This window comes from Falco cherrug, chromosome 2 (genome assembly GCF_023634085.1).
Source record: "Falco cherrug isolate bFalChe1 chromosome 2, bFalChe1.pri, whole genome shotgun sequence".
NCBI lineage: Eukaryota > Metazoa > Chordata > Aves > Falconiformes > Falconidae > Falco > Falco cherrug.
This window is the reverse complement of record NC_073698.1, coordinates 12532096-12554646: the sequence shown is the minus strand read 5'-3', so window position 1 is coordinate 12554646 and position 22551 is coordinate 12532096. Positions and strand designations below refer to the sequence as shown.

Below are 22551 nucleotides of genomic sequence, written 5' to 3'. Positions count from 1 at the left end.
TGCAGCACGCCTGCAGTCCATCACCAAGATGTATTTCACGATGTGAGAAATCACAGCTTTTCCCCCCAAGAATGCACCTCGCTGCTGTCTGTACGTTTGCTCCTCTACAACAGAGGGAGGGCAGAGCCCTGAACACAGTAACAAACCAGAGCAGATGTTGCAGCTGTACGGCGTGCTGCATCCAAGCGGATGCTGAACAGGTCCCATCGTTTTGGGTGGGACTTGACTCGTGATTTTTGAATGCCTCTAAATGGCAGTTTTGTTAATATTTTTAGCCCCTCTGAGCTCTCTCCCTACACATGGCAAGTAAGGAGACCACTGCCCAGTATTTACTGCTGGCAGCATGCAGTGATCAGGGGTTTTAATGTTTGAACAAATTGACTCTGGAAGTTTGTTTCTTTGCATGTTTTTTCATGAGGTTAGTATGCAAAATGCACTTAACCAGGAGACAGCGTTGCAGTGATGTTCTTGTTTTTGCTGGAGCATCTGTGGTGAAGACACAACTCAAAAGTGGGATAAAACCGCTCCTTGTCATACCTGAACACAGCTGGCCACGTGGCTTTTCTCACCCTAATAGTGGTTTGTCCTCTGTTAGTTTCTTCTCTCCCATGGCCTTGAAAAACCAAGCTAAGCCCCAAGTTTTACTGTCAAATCTTGACTGGAAGAAAGCTGAAAAGCCACAATCACAACAATCACTGAATTCTTCTTCTTGATGGTAAAGAGCCAGGGCACAACAAATACTTCCAGCTGCTGTGTCTTGAAGATGGAATAATCAGATGGGTCAGGCTGACCTGTGCTTGCACAGGGAACATGAGGTGCTGGGATGTGCGTGAAGCAAACCGCTGCTCCAGTTTCTGCAAACCCCCTGGATCTTTGCTGACACAGCCCTGCCCAGGGCAGGCTGTTCTTTTAACGTGTGTGAGGACTTGGGGAGAGGAGGTTGGGACAGGCAGAGGAGAACCCAGAGGAGAGAGATGCCCTTAATGGCTTTCATGCCTTTCATGCCTGTAGCTCCCTGGGACCTGATTCAGGAATTTTCTAACAGACACTTTCAAGAGCATGTGACAGCCTGCTGAGCAAACCTCCCTTACTCAAAGCCAGACACTTGGGTAACTTTTGCTCCCCTCCCCCCGTTTATTTCACTTGCATAAGCAAACATACAAACAGTATTTCCACCGGGCCAGAGCATTCCCCTTGCCCACACAACAGCTTGAAACGGAATCTGATCTTTATTCCTTACTGAGGACGTTACAGTAATTAAAGAATATCTAGATCTACAAGGTGTTTAGGTATCTCGCTCACACTAATACAACACCTGTCAAATAAAGAAGCCCCTGATCCTCAGCAACAACAACAACAAAATAATCAATGGGAGTGCTATGCTTAGCGGGAATACAGGGCTAAAGGATCTTCAGATCTTCACCGAAGTGTCTCATTAAGTTTCCACCCTCATTTCCTTCAGGTGAAGACAATCTCGCTAAAATCCTTCTGCTCCTGCTTGGCAAAACTCTCAGTTCGATGCTCTGCTTTGCAGGCCCACTGATTTCGTGCCCACATACACCTATCCGTGGCACCTGCTGTGGGGCCTTTCATTAACAGCTATGAAAAACAGAAGATAAAACCTTAAAGTCCCCGAGGTATCACTTCTTAGCCTTAGCACATCGTGTACAAAGCTTAGAGAACTGTTTAAAAAGTCCTTTCTTCTTGGGGACTGAATATAGTCACACTGGAAAAGTGAGAAAATAAACATGTTTATACATTTATTATATACAATATTAAGGCACAAGTTTAAACAGCAAAGAATAAGAAATCTTTGGCTGACCAACAGTATCAGTATTTGCTGTGGGTGACACATAACACTCTTCATTTTCCCCGCTATGTACAAATAACCCTCCAGCTGTACAACACTGTACACCAACTTCTCTATACAACCAACGACAATAAAAAATGACAGTACTTTACAACTAGTTACCAACATCACCTGGAATGGCTACAGCACGGTTTCCCAAAACACGGAACAGTTCAAAGAGCTGGGAAAACCAGCACAATGGAGTTGCGCCGCTCTGCTGAGAGGGGCTGATATATGGCAGTAGTACTCCACACAAGTCCTGCTAGTGCTTGGGCTGGGAGGAGACCCGCTGGTCCTCCAGGATAACATCTCTTGGGTTCAACACATTAGAGGAGAATGAACCTCTGGGTTTATTTGAGCTGTTGCCTACAACAAGAGTTGCCTACACCATAGTCTCTAACAAACAGTTTCCTGTATGTGACCATGAACCTGGTGCAGCATCAGTTGTAAACACACGTTTGGATACCAGAACCTGGAGGGACTGTGGTCTCCGTGAGGAGGAGGAAGAGTGCTGTACTCCAGCTGACTCGGAGAAGCTGAGCTGAACCACTACCAAACATAACTGAAAGCCACTTCACGCACGCTGATCCAACACTGTTTCAGCTGGATGCCTAGCTGTCTGCCTGTACACAAGTTACTAAACAGTTTCATCAAAAGTAATACAGTGGTAATAAAATGCTTAGGGATTTCCAAGCACCTGGGTATCCTTATTACTTGGAGAAAAACGACAAAATGAAACATTCACCATCACTTTACTTGTATTCCCTTCCTTTGTCTTCCTCCTGCCCTGCTCCTACCACAGACAACTGAGGAAGGGCCATGGAGGTGGGTCAGTGCTGATGCCACACTCAGGCCCAGCTTTTATGCAAACACTTAGAATGTTTAAATTAACTTTAGAGAAAAAAGTATTTTACATGGCATATATTAAGCTGCATAACATCTTACAAGGGTTTTACACATTTGGTTTCACAATACAAAGCTGCTAATACTTCAAAATACACAGTTCACTTGCCCGCACCACCTACCTACCACTACTTTGTTTAACAAGTGCAAAAATCAGAAAGAGGGTGACACCAACGTATGCCTAATTCTATGTACACACAAAAATAAGTGCATAGATTTAATATAGCAATTTTGTTTTTTAAAAAGGTTATCAGCTAGGCAGTACCAAGCACAAGGCTCCGGCCCCTGAAGGCTTTGAGGTTGCAAGGACTTCAGCTTTCAGCAAAAGCAGAATTTAAAGTGCCTGTGTGTTTTCACAACCGAGGGCTCTGATTTGATACCTACAGGCAGGGCTGATCTTGAGCCAGCCCTGAGCACACAATTACTTCCAGCACCCATCCCTTTTCCACTCTAGGCAGCTTCACCCCATCACCCTTTTTCCCAAAGCCAAGTTCTTCTTAGTGTCATTATTATGGTGCACCACAAGGTTCAGGAACTGCAAAACCAATACAAAATACCTCACAGAGGAAAATTTCCCTACCAGCATGCGCAATGTACGAAGCAAATGGTATGCCATGATTAACACAGCTGGTGAGCGGCTGTCTTACAGATGGTCACCACCTCTTACAGAAATCAGGGACTAAACTGAAAATGAGAAATGTTCCATCCTGGGTAAAACAAGGTGACAAGGAACTGCAGCTCAGCCCAGAAAACAGATAATGCTCATGTACTGCTTTGCAGTCAAACCCTTCCTGGCCTGATCCTACACCTCTTAATGCCCCGTCCCACGTCAGCTTGAATGGCAGGTTTGTATGCTCAAGGAAGGTAGGACTGGGCTGTAGGCACTGAAAATAAGGAAAAATCCTGTTCTTAACACAAACACGCCGATTCTTCCACTACTGTGAACCACTGCAGAGTAAGAGGCATCTTCTGACCTCACATGCAAACCCAGATTTAACTCCTCTGAAAACGCACCCACCCAACCCCCCTCTGAACAAGCTCCGTAGTGCACAGCCCTTCAGGGAGCTCGGGGATCCTCCCCTGACTTTCGCTCCTGAAATCTTCCCATCACTGCAAAAGGGGCTGCCTCAGCAGCGTCCTCCTCCCCCTTGCTACATTCATCCTCCACAGGAATTCCAGCTAACAACTGCTCCTACCAAAAAAAGAAGTCTCAGCAAGCTCTGAGGTTGCAAGGCATGAATATTTGCACCATAAATCCAGCTCCAAGAGCAACACTTGTCCAGCCAGGAAAAAGGCACCTGACCTGCCTGCCCAGGAAAACCACACCACACCACTTCAAACGAATACTTACAAGAACCTGCTGTGTATATCTATGGACCAATTATTCACTGAAATTAAGCAGTGAACACTTTTGAGAAATGAATTGGTACTGAGAAAGATGCAAGTTTCTCCGGGGTTATTCAAAACTCCCTCTGGCCTCAAAAGAGCTGGGATTTCGCTCCCTGTCCCAGCTGCAGAGAGGCAGGAAAACACAGTGGCAGTTGTGTACCCAGTCTGTAACTTTGCTGCTTTCTCTTTACACCAGAAAATGCAGTTTCCTTTTCCCTCAATGATCCCGTTCTCATGCCACCTTTCATTTTCAATGCCCCTTTCTGCTCAGGAAAGCCCAGATGTTCGTTTCGTCACTCCTCTTCAGCGCTCATGACTTCTCGCCTGGTCCGAAGTCTCAACATATTAGACTCAAGCTTTGTTTCAGGCATAAACTTTCTCCCTCTTTTTTCAGACTCTCAGGGTTAGTTTTTAAAGTTGGCACACCAAAGACCATCTTGGACCTGGGTGTATGCACACAAAACCCCAGAGATGCTGTCCTCTGCTCAGATGAGGACTTCCATCATGTCTGTATCTGGAAACTCGGGCTTGTGGAGCAAGCTGCTCACTCTGCCTTTGCTGTCGGGCGGCTTCCCATGGCTGGAGTTCTCTGCAATGGAAAGAAGGGAAAGCTGGTCTTCAGCTCCAATTCAACAGCAAATCGTTTGAAGCAAACATAAACCCATTTTGGGGGGGTGATGGTGGGGCACATCTTAACTATATGTCCCACATACTGAAAGCCAAATTCGATCAGGAGGCTGAGAACATGAGAATGCTGAATTCCCTGCACAATGACAGCAGGTGTGTTGGTGTGCACAGACCCCAAGGGCAGGCACAAAGACTGCATTTAAGAGATACAGACCAAAGTACCTCTTTAGCTGTGGCCCTAGAGAAACAGGCATTTGTGAAAGGTCTGTATCACTTTACCAAGTAACTACTCATCATCTGATCCACAGTAGCTCTCTGCATGCATACTCCTATTCTGCATCACGTACAAAATTTAGGAGTTTAAAACATCACAAAGGCAGTACACAAATAATCAGGTAGTTGTTTTAATGTAAACTGTATTACTTTGACAGTGGGATGGGAAATTACTCTGTAATTTTATCTTTGGCAGCATGAATAATTTCATTTGTGGACACTCTGCCTGCCACAGGCAAGCGGAGCTTTACATAACTTACTGAGCATGTAACTCTGCGAAGCCAGACCAGGCAGCCTGGGAAAGTTCTCTCCGTAAGATTTTAGTTTCCCTGAAGAACAACACTCCGCCCCCAAGACCTTACAAATTGTGAAGGCATCACCCTCCCCCATCAATACTGGGGTGTCTCTGGGGATCTGCTGACAGTCCCGGGGGTGCTGGCATTTTGCACCGATGTAGGGATCCGGCAGAGCTCACCTAGTTTCTCGCCGGCTGTTCGTGTCCCTGGGGGCCGCGGGGCCAGGCTATGCGATGGGGTGGTACCCAGCCGTCCACGGCCAGGGAAGGAGGCAGTGGCAGGCCAGAAGAGCTCAGCACTTTTGTCCGTCTGGGTACTGCTGTCTTTGCTGCCTGTCTTTGCGTGGGAGGCTGTTGGCACTGGGACGGGCATGCAGGACAAGGAGGGCAGCGGAGGAGGCAGCGAGGGTCCCGATGAGTGGTCGTGGTGCTCCTTCCCCAGGAGAAGCCCTGAAAACATACAGAGGTTGTGGCAATGTATTTGGAAGAAAAGGGACACCTGGCCTATCAAAAGTCGCTCTTGCTTTAGCAGCTTGATAAGATTAAAAGCTTTATCTGCTCAACAAGGCTACAAGGTTGTGGGAGAAAGACACCTGGAATGAAGAAAACAGGACCTTTGGCAGTTAAACAGGCAGAAAAACAGGAGCTGACCTGGTAACTGATGATCGCAGAATGTCAACAATTTTAATGATGGGACTAACCGCTTGTATGCTTTTAACCAATTAGTATCTGTATAGCAGCGTGTGAACAGTGTATGTAACCAGTAGAATTAAGGTGTGACGTGTGTATGAATATTAAAATTGTATATAAGCTTGCAGTAAAGCAGCTTCAACTAGGATCATATTGATATGTCATTGAGTCCATGATTTTTGCTCCTGCCAGAGGTCAGTCACATCCTGGCTCGAACACAAGTGCTGTCTCCCCATCCCACCCCAGAGCTATAAGGCACTGGTGTGGATGTCCCCAGCCCTTTAGCTTGGCTTAACTTTTCCCCTTGATGCTACCTGTTGCTCTTCTCTTGATATCCATGTGGTACTTTCCCACAAAACAGCCTTTTGAAAGCAGCTGCCCCTTCCTGCATCACTTTCTGCATGCCCATCCCAGTGGTACCTACCGCTGGCACAGCCTGGCAAGCCTCCACACCCCCGTCCTATGTGGCCCCAAACCACAGGCAGTCCTGCACTCATCTTCCCACTTAGCTGCCACATCACATCATGCACTCCTACCCAAGGGGATGCTCATCCTATTGATTAACTTTAACAAGGCTTTTTTTCTAGCCCAAATTTGTTATTTAATCCCACAAGGTTGAAAACATAATTTGCTTGTGTCTGGGAGGATTTCCACCAACTATGACTTTCTATAATCAGTGCAGAATGATACAATACGATTAAAAATATAATTAAGATACAATCAGAGGTTAAAAAATGACTAATTTCTTACTTCAGCACAAGGACACATGTTCTGCCCATGGGAAGTGCTCTGGAAATGAGCTGTCAGGGCAACGAGTGCCATGGCCGAGGCACTTTTGCTAAGCTCAAGCAGAAGGATTAGGATGAAGTGATGGATGAACAAAAGCTTAACCAAAAATTGAGCTCACCTATGCTTCCCTTCCATATCTTCTCTTCCTTCTTCTCCTCAGCTATCTGGTTGCTGGTGAGCGAGGTCTGGCGTGAATGCACGCCTGTAGCAGCAGCAATGGAGGGGACGGACCGAGCCGGTCGCAGGCTGGTGTTATCGGCTTTCCCAGGGTCCTTCCGTGACCGCTGCTGAAGGACCTTGATCATGGCATCCTTCTCAATTATTTTAGCATGGAGATTCTTTATTCTGCCAGAATACGAATGCTTTGTTAACAGGAATGGAAATATATGGGCAAGTCTTCCCACCCTGGGGCAGCACGATGGGTCCCTGGGTATGTGCTCTGCTGCTCTGTCCCCTCCGGTTTTGAGCAACTCTGACAAGGCAGCTCTCACTAAGGATAACCCACTGAGAATATCCCTCTGAGGATAACCATACATCAAAACAGGCAGAGTTTCTAGCTAGTAAGCCAAATCTGGGAACTCTTTTCTGCAAGGTTAACTGAACCCATCTATTGCTGTGGCTTTACCAACCCAGCAGGAGCAATGAGGGCAATATCCCTCCTGCCCAGGCTGCAGATTGCTACCTTCACCAGAATACAAACACACAGGCAATTTCCACCTCCAGAATACATTGGGGCCAAATCTGGAAAGCCTCCTTTGGCAGGCTGATTTAACCCCATGATTTTGGTCTGTTGTCAGCTGGAGTAGAGACCTGCTGAAGTGAGCAGAAAGGTTCCCTTTGGCTTCTCTAACAGCTGGCCTGGGCTCTTGCTTCTCCCTCACTGCTGCAGAAATTATCAGCACATGGTGTGCAGAGCCAAGCAAAGCTCGTACTTCTCTCATACAGACACCAGACTCTCAAATCACAAAAAAATAGGACTATCTGAGACTTTTCTCCAGGAATGATTAACACCAAACCATACCAAAAGACTACAAAACAACATTTTTTAAAAAATAAATAATTGTATATGTATAATACAACAGCCAGATGACTACAGCTTGACTGTGATATACCATATATAGTCCAATGCAGCTGCATTTTATGAAGCAGTGAAAGCTAAAATGCCGCATCTGGAAAAACTGTATGTACAAGGGAGATATCTAGTAACTTCATGTTGGTGTTAGCTTTCATAATCAGATGTCTAATTTGCAATGAAAACACAAGATCCTAATCTATCTTTAATGAAGTCAATGGCAAAAGTCCATTACTTCACTGGAAGCAGGATTAGCTTGCATCTGTGAGCAGAAAACAAAACAAACCCATTAAAAACAATCACTGATATTTTCCACAAATAACAAAATACATCTTTTTATAAAGGTGTCTACAGACCAGTGTTTTTGTGGGGAAGCCAACACTGAAGAAGAGATTTTTAAACAGCTTTTCAATAAAACCCTAGAGGAATACACAAACTTTCTCAAGGGATTTTTACTCATTTAATGGGCCACTTTTCACCAGGAAATAAGTCTGCATTGAAAGTACTGTGCAGGTCTAATGCTCATTGAACTACACAGCTACATGTCCACTTGTATGCTGAACGTGGAGAAGTATCTGCAACAACAAATATTACTCTTGATGACTGCCTGTACCCAAAAAAGTTAATTTTATATCTTCTACTACTTGTAAATGCATCTTTTTTAGTGGTGCTAAATTTTGCAGGTTTGTTTCTAAATGCCAATGTGACCGTCACAAATCTACAAAGAGCAATAAGCATGCAAGGAGCAAAGAGTGAGGCAAAAGCAAGCCCTCGTGTTGCTGATTATGTAGGAGTGAGATTACAACTTCAGCTTTTACAACCAGACGCCCTTGTTTCCACAGGGGGATTTTCACTGAGATTAAACAAGCATTCAGCTTCCTTGCATGCCAACCTACTTTCAACAGTGGAACTGTCTCTGTTTTGTAAGAAGGTCATTTTTGGCACAGAGAAGGTTTAACAGCAAGGCAGGGAGGAAGTTATCTAATGACAGCAACTCTTTAATCCCTATTTTAATGCTGAAGAGCAAAACTAAGTCAAAGTGAAGATAAGCCCATCCTTTCCAGGCATGCATGAAGGCACAGAAGGGCATCCTGGTTTATCTGAACCCAGCCCAAACACGACAACAAGCAGGTATGGCGTGACAGCCCCTTACGTGTACTCCATGTCCTGGCAGCGACGGTTGGCTTGCACAATCTCCTCCTCCTCCTGCCAGCCCCGCACCTCCAGCGCGCTCTCGCTGTAGCTGCCGTTGCGTGAGTGGCTCGGGGCTGAGGCATCCCTGGAAGATCAGTTCAACATGGTGAGTCAGGCTCCTGGGACCGTGAGGGTGGCTTTTGCAATTGAGATTGGCACTTGCAAAGAAAACTCCAAATGAACGTTCGAAGAGCAAACTAATGATGGTTGCCTGTCAGGTGGATGGCTATCTGGCATTGGGTCATCTTGCTGCAGGCTACTCTTGGCTTGGGTTTAGTCATTAACTTCATTAATTAACTGGGCTGATGGAACAGAGAGCACACTGAAATTGTGGGTGAACCCCACAGGGCTAACAACCATCCTGAAGGACAAGGTTCAGACATCAGAGGGACTCATCACCAGGGAAATGGTCCCAAGTCAACAGGACTATATCACAAACAAGAAACGAAACTACATTTTGGAAGGTGAAAAACAGCACAGGAATTGCTCCCTAGACTGGAGTGTGAAAGTGTCCTGAGCTGCACACTTCACCGCATTTCAAAGGGAAATCTCATTTTAGGATGTCTTCATGGGATTTGGCTTCTTAAGAAACTGGGCAAGAAGCAAATTATCCCATCCTCCTCATCACTGGAAAGCCTCAGTGCAGTGCCCTGTGTGCTTTTGGGCATCATGCTTTGACACAAGCAAACTGGAGACAGTCCAGAGAAATGCAACATGAATGGGAAGGACACGTGAGGAATGGCTGAAGGAGGTAAGTTAGTCCAGGCCAGGGAAGATACAATGGGGGCTATCTGTTTTCCAATATTTACAAGGCTGTTACAACATTGACAGTGATCTGTTGTTCATCGCGTATACGTGGTATGGACAAGAATCAACCGAGGTAATTTGCAGTGAAGAGGTTTAGCTTAGCTATCAGGAGAACCTTTTCAATTTGAAGCTTAATGAAGTGGAGAAAGAGTGGACTTAGGCCACAAAATTTCCCGTTACAGGTTTTTAAAACTAGGTTAAACAACCACGTTGCAGACTGTGAGATGGACACAGCTATATACCAACAGTCCCTGCTCAGTCCATTGGTGCGGTGGGGAGGAGCTGCCTTACCTATGCTGTGTAATGTGGTAGCTCCAGACTGCCCTTGAGGCCATAACTTGGGTCTGGCAGCTGGATTTGATAAAACTTTTGGGCCGGGTCAGAAAGGTAAATCCTGTCTTCACCGACTGTTATATCCCACTAGCATGATACCACAGAGAAGTTCACTAACCCTGGTGGTGAGACCCAGCAGGGAACGGCAAGCAAAATCCAGCCTTAAGAACATATCCAGTCCTTATTATTTCCCAATACTTTCCGTGGTGAAGAGAGCTGCCCGCTTGCAGCAAGGCCATCTTACCTCTCTGTTGCAGCTGTGGCTGCAGCGTTCATGGCAAAGTGCCTGATCGTACTCTCCTCCAGGTACTTCTGCTCCCACTTGGTCATGTCAGCTTCCAGGGCCAGGATCCTCTCCTCCTTCTCCCGCACTAGCTCCATCAGGGCTGGGGCATTGTGCTCCGGGAGGCTGCTTGCCTGGTAGCTGCCCTGCCTCTGCCAGTGGGAACAGTGACAGATACACACCCTCTGCCAAGAACGAGGAGCTACTGACCCTTTTTCCCCCACTTCTCTAGAGCATGCAAAGACATCACCATGTCTTTTGGCAGGGGCAGCTGGAAACCCCGGGCTAAACCCCTTAGTTTGCAAGAGGACGGGCAGGTTGACCATTTGCGCAACCCCAGCACACGCTTCTCCATACCATGCAGACAGAAGTAGGGATCTGGCTGTTCTCTGGATAGGCAGGGATTTCATGGGATACCCCAAGCCAAGGGAAAAGATAGGGAAAAAATCTGCTGGGAAAAAGAAGCAATGAAGCTTAAAAGAAGTATCTTCTTGCTGGGACTTCATTGTATTGCTGGGCAGTGCTCAGTCTGGACAGGCAGTTATTACTAGAATGTTCATACGTAAAAGCAGAAAAAAAAGCCACATGTAACCTAGCTACATGTAACCTATTTAAGGCAGCAGCTGGGAAAGTACCCCAGACATGGATTTACACCTGCCTCTTCTTGCACATTAGCTCTCATGTGCCCTCAGAAGATATTTTCTGTGGTGCAGGAGGTAACTTTCTGAATGGAGGGGCAGAGGAACTCCAGGCACTGCAGTGTGGTTCCATCGGATGCTGACAAGCAGCAGTGGGTGTGCAACACTTTCCACCTACGATGCAAGGAAAGCAGTTACTCAGGCAGGAGTTATCCCACCTAGTCTTGGGCAATTAATTAATGTATCTAAGTAGTGTGGGTAGCCGCCCCAGGCTCCTCTCACTGCTGGTGGAGAGCTGAGGAGGATGGAGATCCAGTCCCTGGCTCAGCAGAGGTTGGGTGGGATGAGTGCACACTGAGGGGAGAGGCACAAAGTTCCAGAAGTAAATGTTTTTTCAATAAAAAATGCAAGAGATTTGTTATACTCCATAGTGCACAGTATTGTGTTAAAGGGGAAACCCTATCTCAGGAGCACCAGCTTCTTATCTGTGTTACACCACAAACTTCCACCAGCAAAGCTGTACCATCACACTACTGCAAGGGCTGCAGCAACTGTTTCCATTTGCCAGACCACATTTCCTCCTTCTAGACACTTGTCTCCTGCTTGTGGGAAAATAGAGATATCAGGAGAGGGCTGCAGCCTTTGCCTTTGGTGCAGTAACAACGTGTCTGGAAACTGCTTTCTGGAAATGCAACATGGAGCAGCCCTTAGGAGCAACAGCTGCGACTCTGCTCCTGCAAAAATATTGTCAAATTTCCAGCAGGAAGGTAATATTTTAGAAGCACAGTCCTGGCCTGTAAATGGCATCTTGGGCTGTCACAGGTACCTGTTGTCTTCCGAGTCAAAACCTCTGCCATCCCTGCACATTGAGCCTGCAATGCTAAGTCAAAGGGATATTTTTTTGGTCCTTGCTCATGCGTCAGTGATAATGAAGACTTGCTGTTTGGGCTCAGTTACCAGCAAGCCAGGAACAGAAGAGATTCTGGCTCACTGTCTCCTTGTGTGCTGCATCTCCTCTGCTGACTCCAGTAAAAAGGAGAAAAAAAGCTCTTTTTTTCCTCTGTGATGAGAAAACGTTTCAGTAGATATAACTTTGATAACTCAGAGAAAGCAGCTCTGAAGTAAAAGTTGGGGTATTTTGATGCAACACGATACACTGCAGCATTTGGCTCATAAAACAAAAAGTATAAATAACAATAGTAAAAAATACCTCAACGTCTCCTCTCTGATAGGTGAGACTTGAAGTTAGAGTATCTCTCTTCTTAAAACTTACTAGAGGAAACTGGTGCAGGCATTTAAGAACTACTGCAATCCAAAATCTAATCGCTAATTATAGTGAAAAAAAAAATTAAAATGAAGCAACCTAAGTTACTAAGGAAACTAAGGAATTTTCTGCCAAAATGAGCAGATGTAGCCTGAACTCCCAAGACAAAGACTTCAGTGACAGTCCATCCCAGTTAATATATTGATTTGTCCCTATATTCCAGTCCAGAAAACCTTTCCTAGTTCTAGTTTTATCTTCACTTGAATTTTCATTGTACTTTTCTCAAACGTTCTTCCATTTACACCAGCATCACCATATCATACTCCATGTAACTTCTTTGTTAAATTGGAGGAGAGCAGGCTAAGGGGCAACTGAGAAAAGCTACTAGAAGAACACAGGAACAGCAAATCCATGGTGGACAGGGCAAGAAAGACTTAACACACTTGGCAAGGAAGAGCCAAGATGGACGGGAAGGGTTTCCAGGGAACAGTAGTGACAGCAATGCCATGGGATGGGTGCTGGGGGTCCTGCCCTGCCCTGGGGCTGCCAGCAAGAAGGGGATGGGATGCTCTCAGGTCTGGCCACTTCATGACTCAGCAAACCGCTGATATGCCTCTATAGCAATTTCCTAATCAAACCCTGCCAACAGCATCAGCCCTTTGCTTTCCGGCAGCACAAGCTCTGTGCAGCAGCTGCTTTGGTCTCCACTAATGGGTCATAAATAAGGAAGGGTTATTGTAGCAGATGTGGGTGCCGACAGGGATACGAGTGAGCCCTTCAAGAGTTACAAGAGCATCATGCTTTGCCTGTGTTGCTGTTTTCTCCCCAAACAGTGGTTTGATACACATAGTACATCTGCTCGCTCTCCTCTGGAGCCAATGCTCATGTGTTTGGGCCTGGAAATCCTCCCTGTAAACACCTAATGCCCTTTTTTTTTTCCCTTTTCACAGATGACTGCACTTTGGGACTTGGGGATGGAGGAGAAACAACAAACTGCATGAAATACAAGAATAACACTATCCCTCTAAGGACAAAAGGGCTGCCAAAAAACAAGGGGACATACACAGAAATGCAAATCTATACTTTAGCCCATTCTGGAGTGGAATGATATTTAAGTAATTTATTGTCTGAAGATGACACCATTTATCTCCAGATCTGTCATGGGTAGAGGTTTCTGTGAACCATGTACATCAGCTCTGCCCAGAACAAATACGGCCCAAGTTCTTGCTCCTACATCATGCCACCTTGTTTTATCAATGAAAGATCTGCTAAAATCTGCGGGCTAAATCTCATGCCCACATGTACCACACCTTTCCTCTCCTCTTTCAGTGTGAAGCTTGCACAACCTGTGATTGCTGGAGAGAAATCTGGAAGGATGTTTTCCCTTGGCTGGAGTGGGGGCACACAAGGGGACAGAGCCCTGCCTGCCCTGGGGCAGGGCAGCCAGGACCTCCCAGCCCCACAGCAGGTGGGGTTTGGCTGTGTCCTGCAGCCCCACTGCAGAGCTTCCCTGTCCTCTGCTGAAGATTAGAATCATGGAACGGTTTGGGTTGGAAGGGGCCTTCAAAGACCATCTAAGTCCAACTTCCCTGTCATAGGCAGGGACATCTTCCACTAGATCAGGTGGCTCAAAGCCCCATCCAGCCTGGCCTCGAACACTTCCAATGACAGGGGCATCCACAACCCCATCTAAGGGGAACCTAAAAGTAATGTGGCACCTGGCAGGGCTGTGAGCAACTGTTCCTCTTTAAAAGCAATGGCAAAGGTCCCATGCTAGGGGCCTGCACAGACCACCCCATCCTCACCTGCTGCATCCGCAGCGAGTCCAGCTCTCGCTCCAGGCGCGTGCGCAGCCGCCGCTCCATCTGCTCCCTCTTCTCGCAGGCCACCTGCAGCTGTGTCAGTGCCTGCTGCAGCTTCTCCACCTTCTCCACATAGGCCTGCTTCCTGCGCAGCTGTGGGAGACAAGGGGTCAGGTCACCCCTGCCCTGGGCCGCCAGGACCCCTGCATACTTGCAGGCATGTGCTGGGCTTGAGCATGGCTTTGGCCGTTTGCTTCAGAGAGTTTCTCCAGGGGAAGGATGGTGCCCCTCTGATGGGCAGGGAAAGGGCAGCAGGCATCACTGGGACAGCTCTACCCCTTTCAGAGGGAACACTGCCCAGATCTTCCACCCACTGGGGATCTGCCAGCCATGAATCCCCCTGGCCATTTCTAGGCAAGAGCTGTCACGTTGGTGGATACTCTTTTAGGCAAGCTCACAGGCTGGCCTCAGCGAAGAGGAATCCTGGTGGGTTTTATCATCTGGTGACACTCGGCACACTGTCTGCGCCCAAAGAGAGCCTCTCTTTTCAAACCTGTGAATCTCTTCAATGCAGGTGGAACAAGTGGAGTGGCAGCAGCCAGAAGTGCTCCATCTGCTCTATCGTGCTCACAGGCTTGGCCATGCTGATGTATAGATGTGCTGGCAGCTAAAGCCAGGCCCTCCTTATATAGATAATGAGATTACTGAAAGGCTAAACATGACACAAGGATTTTGCAATACAGGGTTTTATGGCCACAGATTGCTCAAGCAGCATACTCCAAAAGGAATTTGCAAATGGACTGCAGACATTCAGGGTGCTTAGTGGCTGTCCCCACTTCTGGCCTCCTACCATGCCACCAGGCACTCAGTGACACCACAGGGTATCATAACTGGGGCTCACAACAGGAGCTGGCATGTTTGAGAGGCCCTGGGGAGAGAAGGCTGCAGACACCAGACACACTGGGCATCTGCTGCCCTGGGCACTGGGATGGGCAGCTGATACCCGACCCCCTGCCAAAACCTGGCACAGAGAATAGGTGAGTTCACAGGGGCCAGGCACACCTGGGTGTCCGTGAGCCATCCTTGTCCCCAGGGAGTGTGGACACTGACCTGAAAACTTGCCCAAGGGGCTGCGGCAGCAGGGGCTGCCTGTTCACCTCATGGGCTGCAGTCCCAACCTCAGGAAACCCAGTTCTCTTCTCCCCCAACCTTCTGTCATGCATTTTCTCTTCACAAGCATGAATGAATTTACCTTTCTAAAGGTATTTGCCTTGTCGTAGAGAAAGCAACAGCGCACACAAACTGAAGCCGCAAATCCAAAAAGACCTCGACAAACCCCAAAGGACCCCAAAACACTCTCAATTGAACCACCTGACTTGGAAAGGGAAGATGAATGGGTCTGAATGCTGGATCATGCAGGCTTTGCCAAGCCTCAGAGCTGGGGGTTAATGGGGCATGCTCAAGGTCATTGCCATGATCACTAAGATCCTCTTTAGGACTTTTAGTCTCCCTCCTTTATTTGTACACTTGTTTGAGACCTCGGGTTTTTCAGAAGCAAAACAGGAGGCAGAAAAACACATCAACCCCGGTTGACACTGGGGAATGAGATAAGTAAGAGAAGCTAGAAAAATGCTGTGAACTGGCAAGGCCAGGGCCAAAACGATATCCTAGTGCCTACCTCTGTGGGTTATGATATAGAACCCATAGCTACAAAATATCTGTGTCTAAATATCAAGGGGATGTAGTGAGAAGTTTGCTGCCTTGTTCCTGGGCATGTGGACCAAATAAACACCAGTGCGGAGTACCCCCTGCTCTGTGGGGCTCCCCTTCACCCCAGGTCCTCTGCTTAGCCCAGGACTCACACGATGCAAAGCAGCTGTGATTTTTTTTTCACTTATACAGCGCTGGACTCACCCAGATCCCCTCCTGCTGATTACAACGATAATAAACCAACTTTTTTCTTGAAATTGTTCTTCTGCCACCCTAAATCCATCCATGTCACAGGTGCAGTGAAATACATGCTTGTTCGCGGCAAAAGAAAAGCTTGGCCTACACAAACATTCCCAGCCAGAGCCAACAACTGGCAGCGTGACCTCCCCAGCCCTGCTGTAATCCAGGCTAATGCTTATGGCTCCCAGGGCTTTCCATGAAAATTAATGAGATTATAATCCCTGCTAGTCTCTGGCAGCAGCATGAAGACTGAATTCCTTGGAAGCTCACAACTCGGCAGAACAGACGCAGCAGTGGCTTCTTGCTGGATGTGCTATTTTGGCAGTAGGAGGGTGCCTGTGCCACCTCCCAGCTGCACCAGCGTGGATCGGAGTGGGGAAGGGGGCTCCCCCAGGGTCCCTCCTTGGCAGCAGCCCTCACCTGCTCCCCCACATCCTCCCAGATGCTAGAGGGTCCATCTGCACCACAGCAGCCAGAATTTTGCTTTGCAGCAGCCCTCTAAGCCCCAGGGTTCACATGCTCATGCATGAGTGCACCTCTGCCTGCGTGGCTGAGGTGATGCACACGCGTCCACCGCCTTAGAAAACCACTTTGTTGGAGTTATGCCACAAGACAGTTCCCACATTCATAAATTTGTAATTGAATCTTGAGCCAATTCTGACTTTTCTATCCTGCCTGTAGATTCATAAGCAAAAAATACACCCATACATTTAAAAAACTGAGTACAAAATGTTTTTTTTAAATTAATGGGCATTGCATCCATACAGGAGGGGAACTGCAATCAGAAATACATGATACTGAGCTCTGCTACCTCACAGACACACAAACTCAAATAAAAGAAAGCTGGATGGCACCTGGAGAGGTACCAGTGTATCCTTTCACTGCAAGGTAGCATCAGCTCTACCTGGCACATGTCTATATAATCTGTGTACAAAACCCTCCAGGAGTAGGGACTCCACAACCTCCCCCTGCAAACTACTTCACGGCTTATTTTCCTTTACTGCCAGAAAACTTTTACCCTAATGCCTAATCTGGCTTTCTCTTATGCAATTTAAGCAAATTACTTCTTATTCTGTTTCCAAATTGTGATCTATTAGAGCAAGAAACATTTAATGAAACAATTCATATATTTACAAGATCAGCAAACTTGCCTGGACACTGTCGAGGGCTTAGGAAAATAAAGATGAAGAAGACCTAAGGCTAAAAGGGGGTGATCCATGCAAATAAGTCTGAGTAAAGATGAGTGGGTCTTGGAAAAATATCTGCACTAGGAACATAACTCCAGTTTGAGAAACAGACTATCATTCTGTTGATACGAGGTTTGAGTTAAAGACTAAGAGATGGAGAATCCACTATCACCCTAAGTAGGTTGTTTCATTGTTAATTACTATATTTCTGGCCTGATTTGCTCAGCTTTAGCCCCCAAACACTGCATCTCATTATTTCTTCTTACATTAAAGAGCAATGTTTAATCTGGGTGATTAAGCAACCCCTTCTTCATGTTCATGTGCACCGTCTGGAGCTCAGCCACCTCTTCACTTCATTTGTTCACAGCAAACAGCAGCTTCTGGGCCCCAAATAAATTCTACAGCTGTTTTCTGAACCCTCTTTGATTATTCAGTCTTCTATCCAAAGCATGGACCAGACACATGATTCCAGCAGCAGTCTCCTAAACGACATGTGGTGATAATACCACCTACATTTTTTGAATTAAATCCTTCTACCAGCAGGCACTCAGGATAATGTAGATTTACATAGTACACTATCTTATGTTAATTTAACTTAGTAGCTACTGCTTATTTCTCAAGCATCAATTTAAAAAGCTGTTAAACTTAATTACATTCTGGTGGTAGGTGAAATCTGGGTGGATTTACAAAGCAGTGCATGAGGTAGAGTTCTGTTAATAATAATAGCCGTTTTCATTTCAGTGATTTTGTGTGTCCTTCAATATATTTTAAATTACAGTAAAAATCCCTAGTTTAAGATGAAGGTTCTAAACTTCAACAGTATCTGCTGCATATGTGTCAAACTGAGCTCCAGAAACACTGGAGACTATTGAAAAGGTGCTTTGATTTAGTGATGAAAACAGGCCAAAAGCAAGAGAAAGGAGCTTGGGCACACGCCAGCAGTCACAGATTAACTGCACTTCACCCAAACTGCATGACACCACCTTGAACAATTAAAACACAGCTGACGGGATAAAATTCATTCAAACTCCCCCCAGAATGCAAAAGCAGTTAAACACTACCAGGTCAACATGGGTTTGCTCAGGTTGAGGGTTCTGACAGACAAACTCTGACAAATACTGTTGTATCACCTTCACACATTGTCACGTCTGAGATCCACCATGCCCTGGCCAAGACATTACCACCTCCATAACATCTGCCATGCCCCAGGCAGGAGGTTAGCAGCTCTCTAAAGGGGAACATTTGCCCTCTCCTCAGCTCCACCAGTCCCACAGTCCACGACCCCTAGCTCTGATGCTCAGCAGAGATACAATTCTGTTGGATGACTAGACCAGAAACCGGCAACTGAAAAGCTCTTAGAGATACAGCCCTAAGGCTGCAAACGTGTTCGCTACAAACCAGCAGGCACAGGGTAGCTTCTTATACCACCTGCCTGGCAATCTGTGTTTATGCTTCTGCTGCCTTCCCCAGTGGGTGTTCAGCACGTCAATGTTACCTGCCAATACCACAGCAACAGTTTGTGGAGCAGCCAGGAGCTAAACGTATTTCTTCCCATCTCCTGCCTGACACTGCAACTGTAGGAGCAGGTGTTGCCACCTAAAACATTCTTTTATTCAGCCACTTTGTAATGAAATGCAAATAGAAGACCTCTGGTTGCCTTTAAGGCAAACAGCATCAAATGAATTATGTACAGATTAAAGGTATGCTAGCTCCTGCAGCTACCCCGAAGGGACTGCCCCAAATACACTGGGACAGTAAGCAGGCTTTAGTCTAACTAACAAAGGAGCAGTTAAACTTAATGTGATCCTCTTATTGCTGCTGAGTGTATCCGCTGGAGGGAATGGAGTTTCTAGAATGTTTCTAAATAGAAAGTCAGGAACAATAAAGCAATGCCTTCAGCATTTACATACAGTACCTTAAATCTTCCCGACTTTTAAGGTAACCATTACTTAGCCTAACAGGGATCTGTCATGCTGGATACCCTGACAAAAAACTTTTAAATAGCACTGACGTCAATTCACCCTTCATCTTTTCAAGACAATGAACTGCACGTAAGTTACTTGCAGGTATTTGAGAAAAGACCTTCCCTGCTTCTCACAAGACCCCTTGCATCCATGCACCCAGCAGGTTCCTGTGGATTCATCCCCAGGCTGACCCTGGAGGGGGTGCAGGTGGGAAATGAGGCGCTGAAGGGGAACAGACCTGCCCAAGATCATGCCAGCAGTCTATGCCAGAGCATGAACCCCTACCAAGCCTGCTAGGGTAGAGGCTCACCAATGATCTGGCCACTCAGATACTGAAGATTAAGTTTCTTTTATTCCACATAAAACATCCTCCCTCTTTGTTGGTCCCATGGACAGAGATTTTAGGGCCAAAAAGGCCTGTTTTGGCAGTCTTGCCTGATCTGCCAAAATACATAGGCTTTCAATTAGTCATTAAATCCACACCTCCTGATTGAAGGTCCTTAAGGAACACAATAAACTGAGACTTAAAGACCTCCAGTAACAGAGAATTGACAACATCACTCTTAGTTATACTTAAAACTGAGCATTATTTGCATGTTGAGTTCATTTAGCTTCAGCTTTCAAGTACTACATGTTGTTCTGTATTTGTCTGTCAGTTTGAAGAGTCCTCTGTTCCTGGGATTTCTCTTCCGATCTGAATACTTATTTTCACTATCAGGCTTATAGGATCATTGCTTAAATACCTCTTGGGAGATTAGCACAGATGGCACTTCTTGGGTCTCATGGTAAGATGGGTTTTCTTCAACACTCAAATGAAACCTGCAGCTCTTAGTACCTCTAAATCATGGACAGTCTGCTTCCAGCCAGATCAGCCCGATCTTTTAAGACCACTGTTTAGATGTGAAGTTACTGAGCCCTGCACTGCTGTTCACATCTCAAAAGCCTCCTGGCATTCTTTGGGGAGAAATGGAATACACCAACATCACACATTTGTACCACAGTCCCAAGTCAGTGAGTAGTCAGCTTTTTATTCGATATTTCTGTTAAGACTTACCATTACCTCAGCCACCAGCTAGTTGAGTTTGTTGTTGTTCCTGGTTACGTGTTGGAAGCTCTGCTCTGAAAACAACTGTGGTCTCCTTTGCTTGCTAGTTTGGCTCAGTATTGTATAACTACACATTTTCTCTCTGAGATGGCCAGTGCAAGGGGAGCAGGAAGATCTGCCACATCATGGCTAGAAGAGATTTGGGACTTGGAGAGAGAAAGCGTTAACTACAAGCCACCACTATCCTCAGAGCACAGAATGTTGCCCGTGCCTCACCTCCTCTTCCAGTTTGATGACCTTGGCTTGCGCATTGTTTAGGGCCTGGTCGAGGATCTCAATGTGCCTCCGCTGGTCTTCATTGGCAGAGCGCACAGCTGCCAGCTCCATCTCCAGCCTCTCCTTCTCCTTCAAGTGCTCTTTGTCTGGAAGAAAGACAAGAACAAGAGCCACTCCAGGAGGACAGCTCACAGGCCCTGTGCCACACACCAGAGGTAAGCTGCCATCTCCCTAGAAAAGCAGAAATTATGTGAAGCAGCAGTGATTAGGGCCATTACAACACAGTGCCGAGACACAGTGGGCAACAAGTCCGTACTGCCAAGGCTCAGCCCCTCAGTGGCCAGCCTTACGCAAGCACCACCAGCAGAGACAAGTGGCAACTTGGGCTGCATCTGCACTAGCAGAGCTTGTGGACCTGAGCACTGCCTCATAATTGTCCATTCTGCTGAACTCAATGTTCTCCATGCAAAATTTTGGCTTGCACCAGCTACTTCTTTCCCATACAATGCCCAGACCCTGCCTGAAAACAGCTTATGTCAAGGACTCTTTATAGGTGCCAGCTTGGATGCTGCTGCTCTTCTCTAATGGGCAAGAAACCTTAGCCCCATGGATGTGGGCTGTGCTGTGCCTGGTCTGTTCTATTTGCAAGGATGGGGATCATGAGATATAGAACATGTGAAGAAGCCAAATAACGAACACAGATCTGTGCTGGACATCCTGAAAATGGAAACAGGAGAAAGAAATAAGGAAGAATAAGACAGCAGGCATCTAAATGGGCTTTCTCTGGCCATGCAGAGAAAATGAGGTCATGACAGGTATTTCAACTCCTGCAGGGGCCCTGGGTGACTTTCCAGTCCTACACCACCTAAGGGTTCAGCGACCGGTGCTCCCCTCCTGTTAAACACCTTAACACATCAGTAGTGAGACTAAAACATGTAGATAACCTCTGTGCTAAAAAATCATCCGTTCTTTGGATAAGATTTAAAAAACATTAAAAAAAACAGCTGAATTCAGTCAGCTTTACTCACATCTTTTTCTTCGGCAACAAACTGCAGGCCCACCATTGACTGTTCTGGCAAGCTGCCTGGGGAAATGCTTGGCTCCATCTACCTCTGCCCTGACTGTGCTGAGAGCCATTTCAGGGAACATGAGCATCGTGGGCCAAGCACAGGATCACCAGCGCTGGACCACAAACAGTTAATGATTGGAGCAAGCAGGGGATGGAGGTTTTATTCACTGAAATCTGAGATTTCAAAATCTGGTTTTTGTTCTAAATGATGACAAAAATAGAGCTCTTGGAATGCCCCCAGGAAGGAAAATTTCCTCCAAAAATTAATTTGGCACCAATTAAACATTGTTTTGATTTTTGACTTTTTAAATACAGCATTACAGAATTTATTATTTTTTAACTGAGGTGAAAAGTTGCTCCAAAAACACTGAAACACGGAAAATCTGCCCCTAACATGCAGCCCATCCCACCCAAGTGTGACCACTCAAGCTGGAAGCTCTACCATCCACCTTCCCGCAGGGAGGGTCAGGAAACTCCACATGGCCAAAGCCAGCCCATTTCAGACCTGAACTACCCCAGAAGTGCCTTATTCTTCCTTAATTACAGGAGGGATAAGAACAAGTTTAATTTACACACTATCAGTGGATCCCTGCAGCGAGGTGAGATGCATACAAGCTGAGCCACGTGGAACAAGGCACAAGTGCACGAGGTGAGCCCAAACCCACCCAGCTGTCTTCCTATTTATCCTAAACAGAAGAATTCAGCACTTCACAAAAAGAAATCCTGGCAGCACCACTGGCACATTGGCCTCTGCAAAGTCCATGAGCAAAGGCCAGTGAGTGCTGTGCACACCGTGCTACAGACTGCCACCATGAGCCACCTCAGTACGATGTGGCCTTAACCTTCCCATGT

At 46.5% G+C, this 22551-nt stretch overlaps 1 protein-coding gene across 2 annotated transcripts in view; it reads right to left on the bottom strand.

Moving 5' to 3' along the window:
• Window positions 1-1738: 1738 nt before the first annotated feature.
• The window catches only part of AMOTL1 (angiomotin like 1), a 61186-nt gene continuing 40373 nt past the window's right edge, over window positions 1739-22551 (bottom strand). For both annotated transcript variants that reach the window (XM_055702605.1, XM_055702606.1), the window contains 7 exons: window positions 20631-20776; window positions 14212-14361; window positions 10466-10656; window positions 9041-9166; window positions 6934-7160; window positions 5517-5786; window positions 1739-4730 (listed from right to left, as the gene is read on the bottom strand). In XM_055702605.1, coding sequence (XP_055558580.1) covers window positions 4627-4730; window positions 5517-5786; window positions 6934-7160; window positions 9041-9166; window positions 10466-10656; window positions 14212-14361; window positions 20631-20776 — 1214 coding nt within the window. In that variant the 3' untranslated portion in view covers window positions 1739-4626. The remainder of the gene's footprint in view (window positions 4731-5516; window positions 5787-6933; window positions 7161-9040; window positions 9167-10465; window positions 10657-14211; window positions 14362-20630; window positions 20777-22551) is intronic.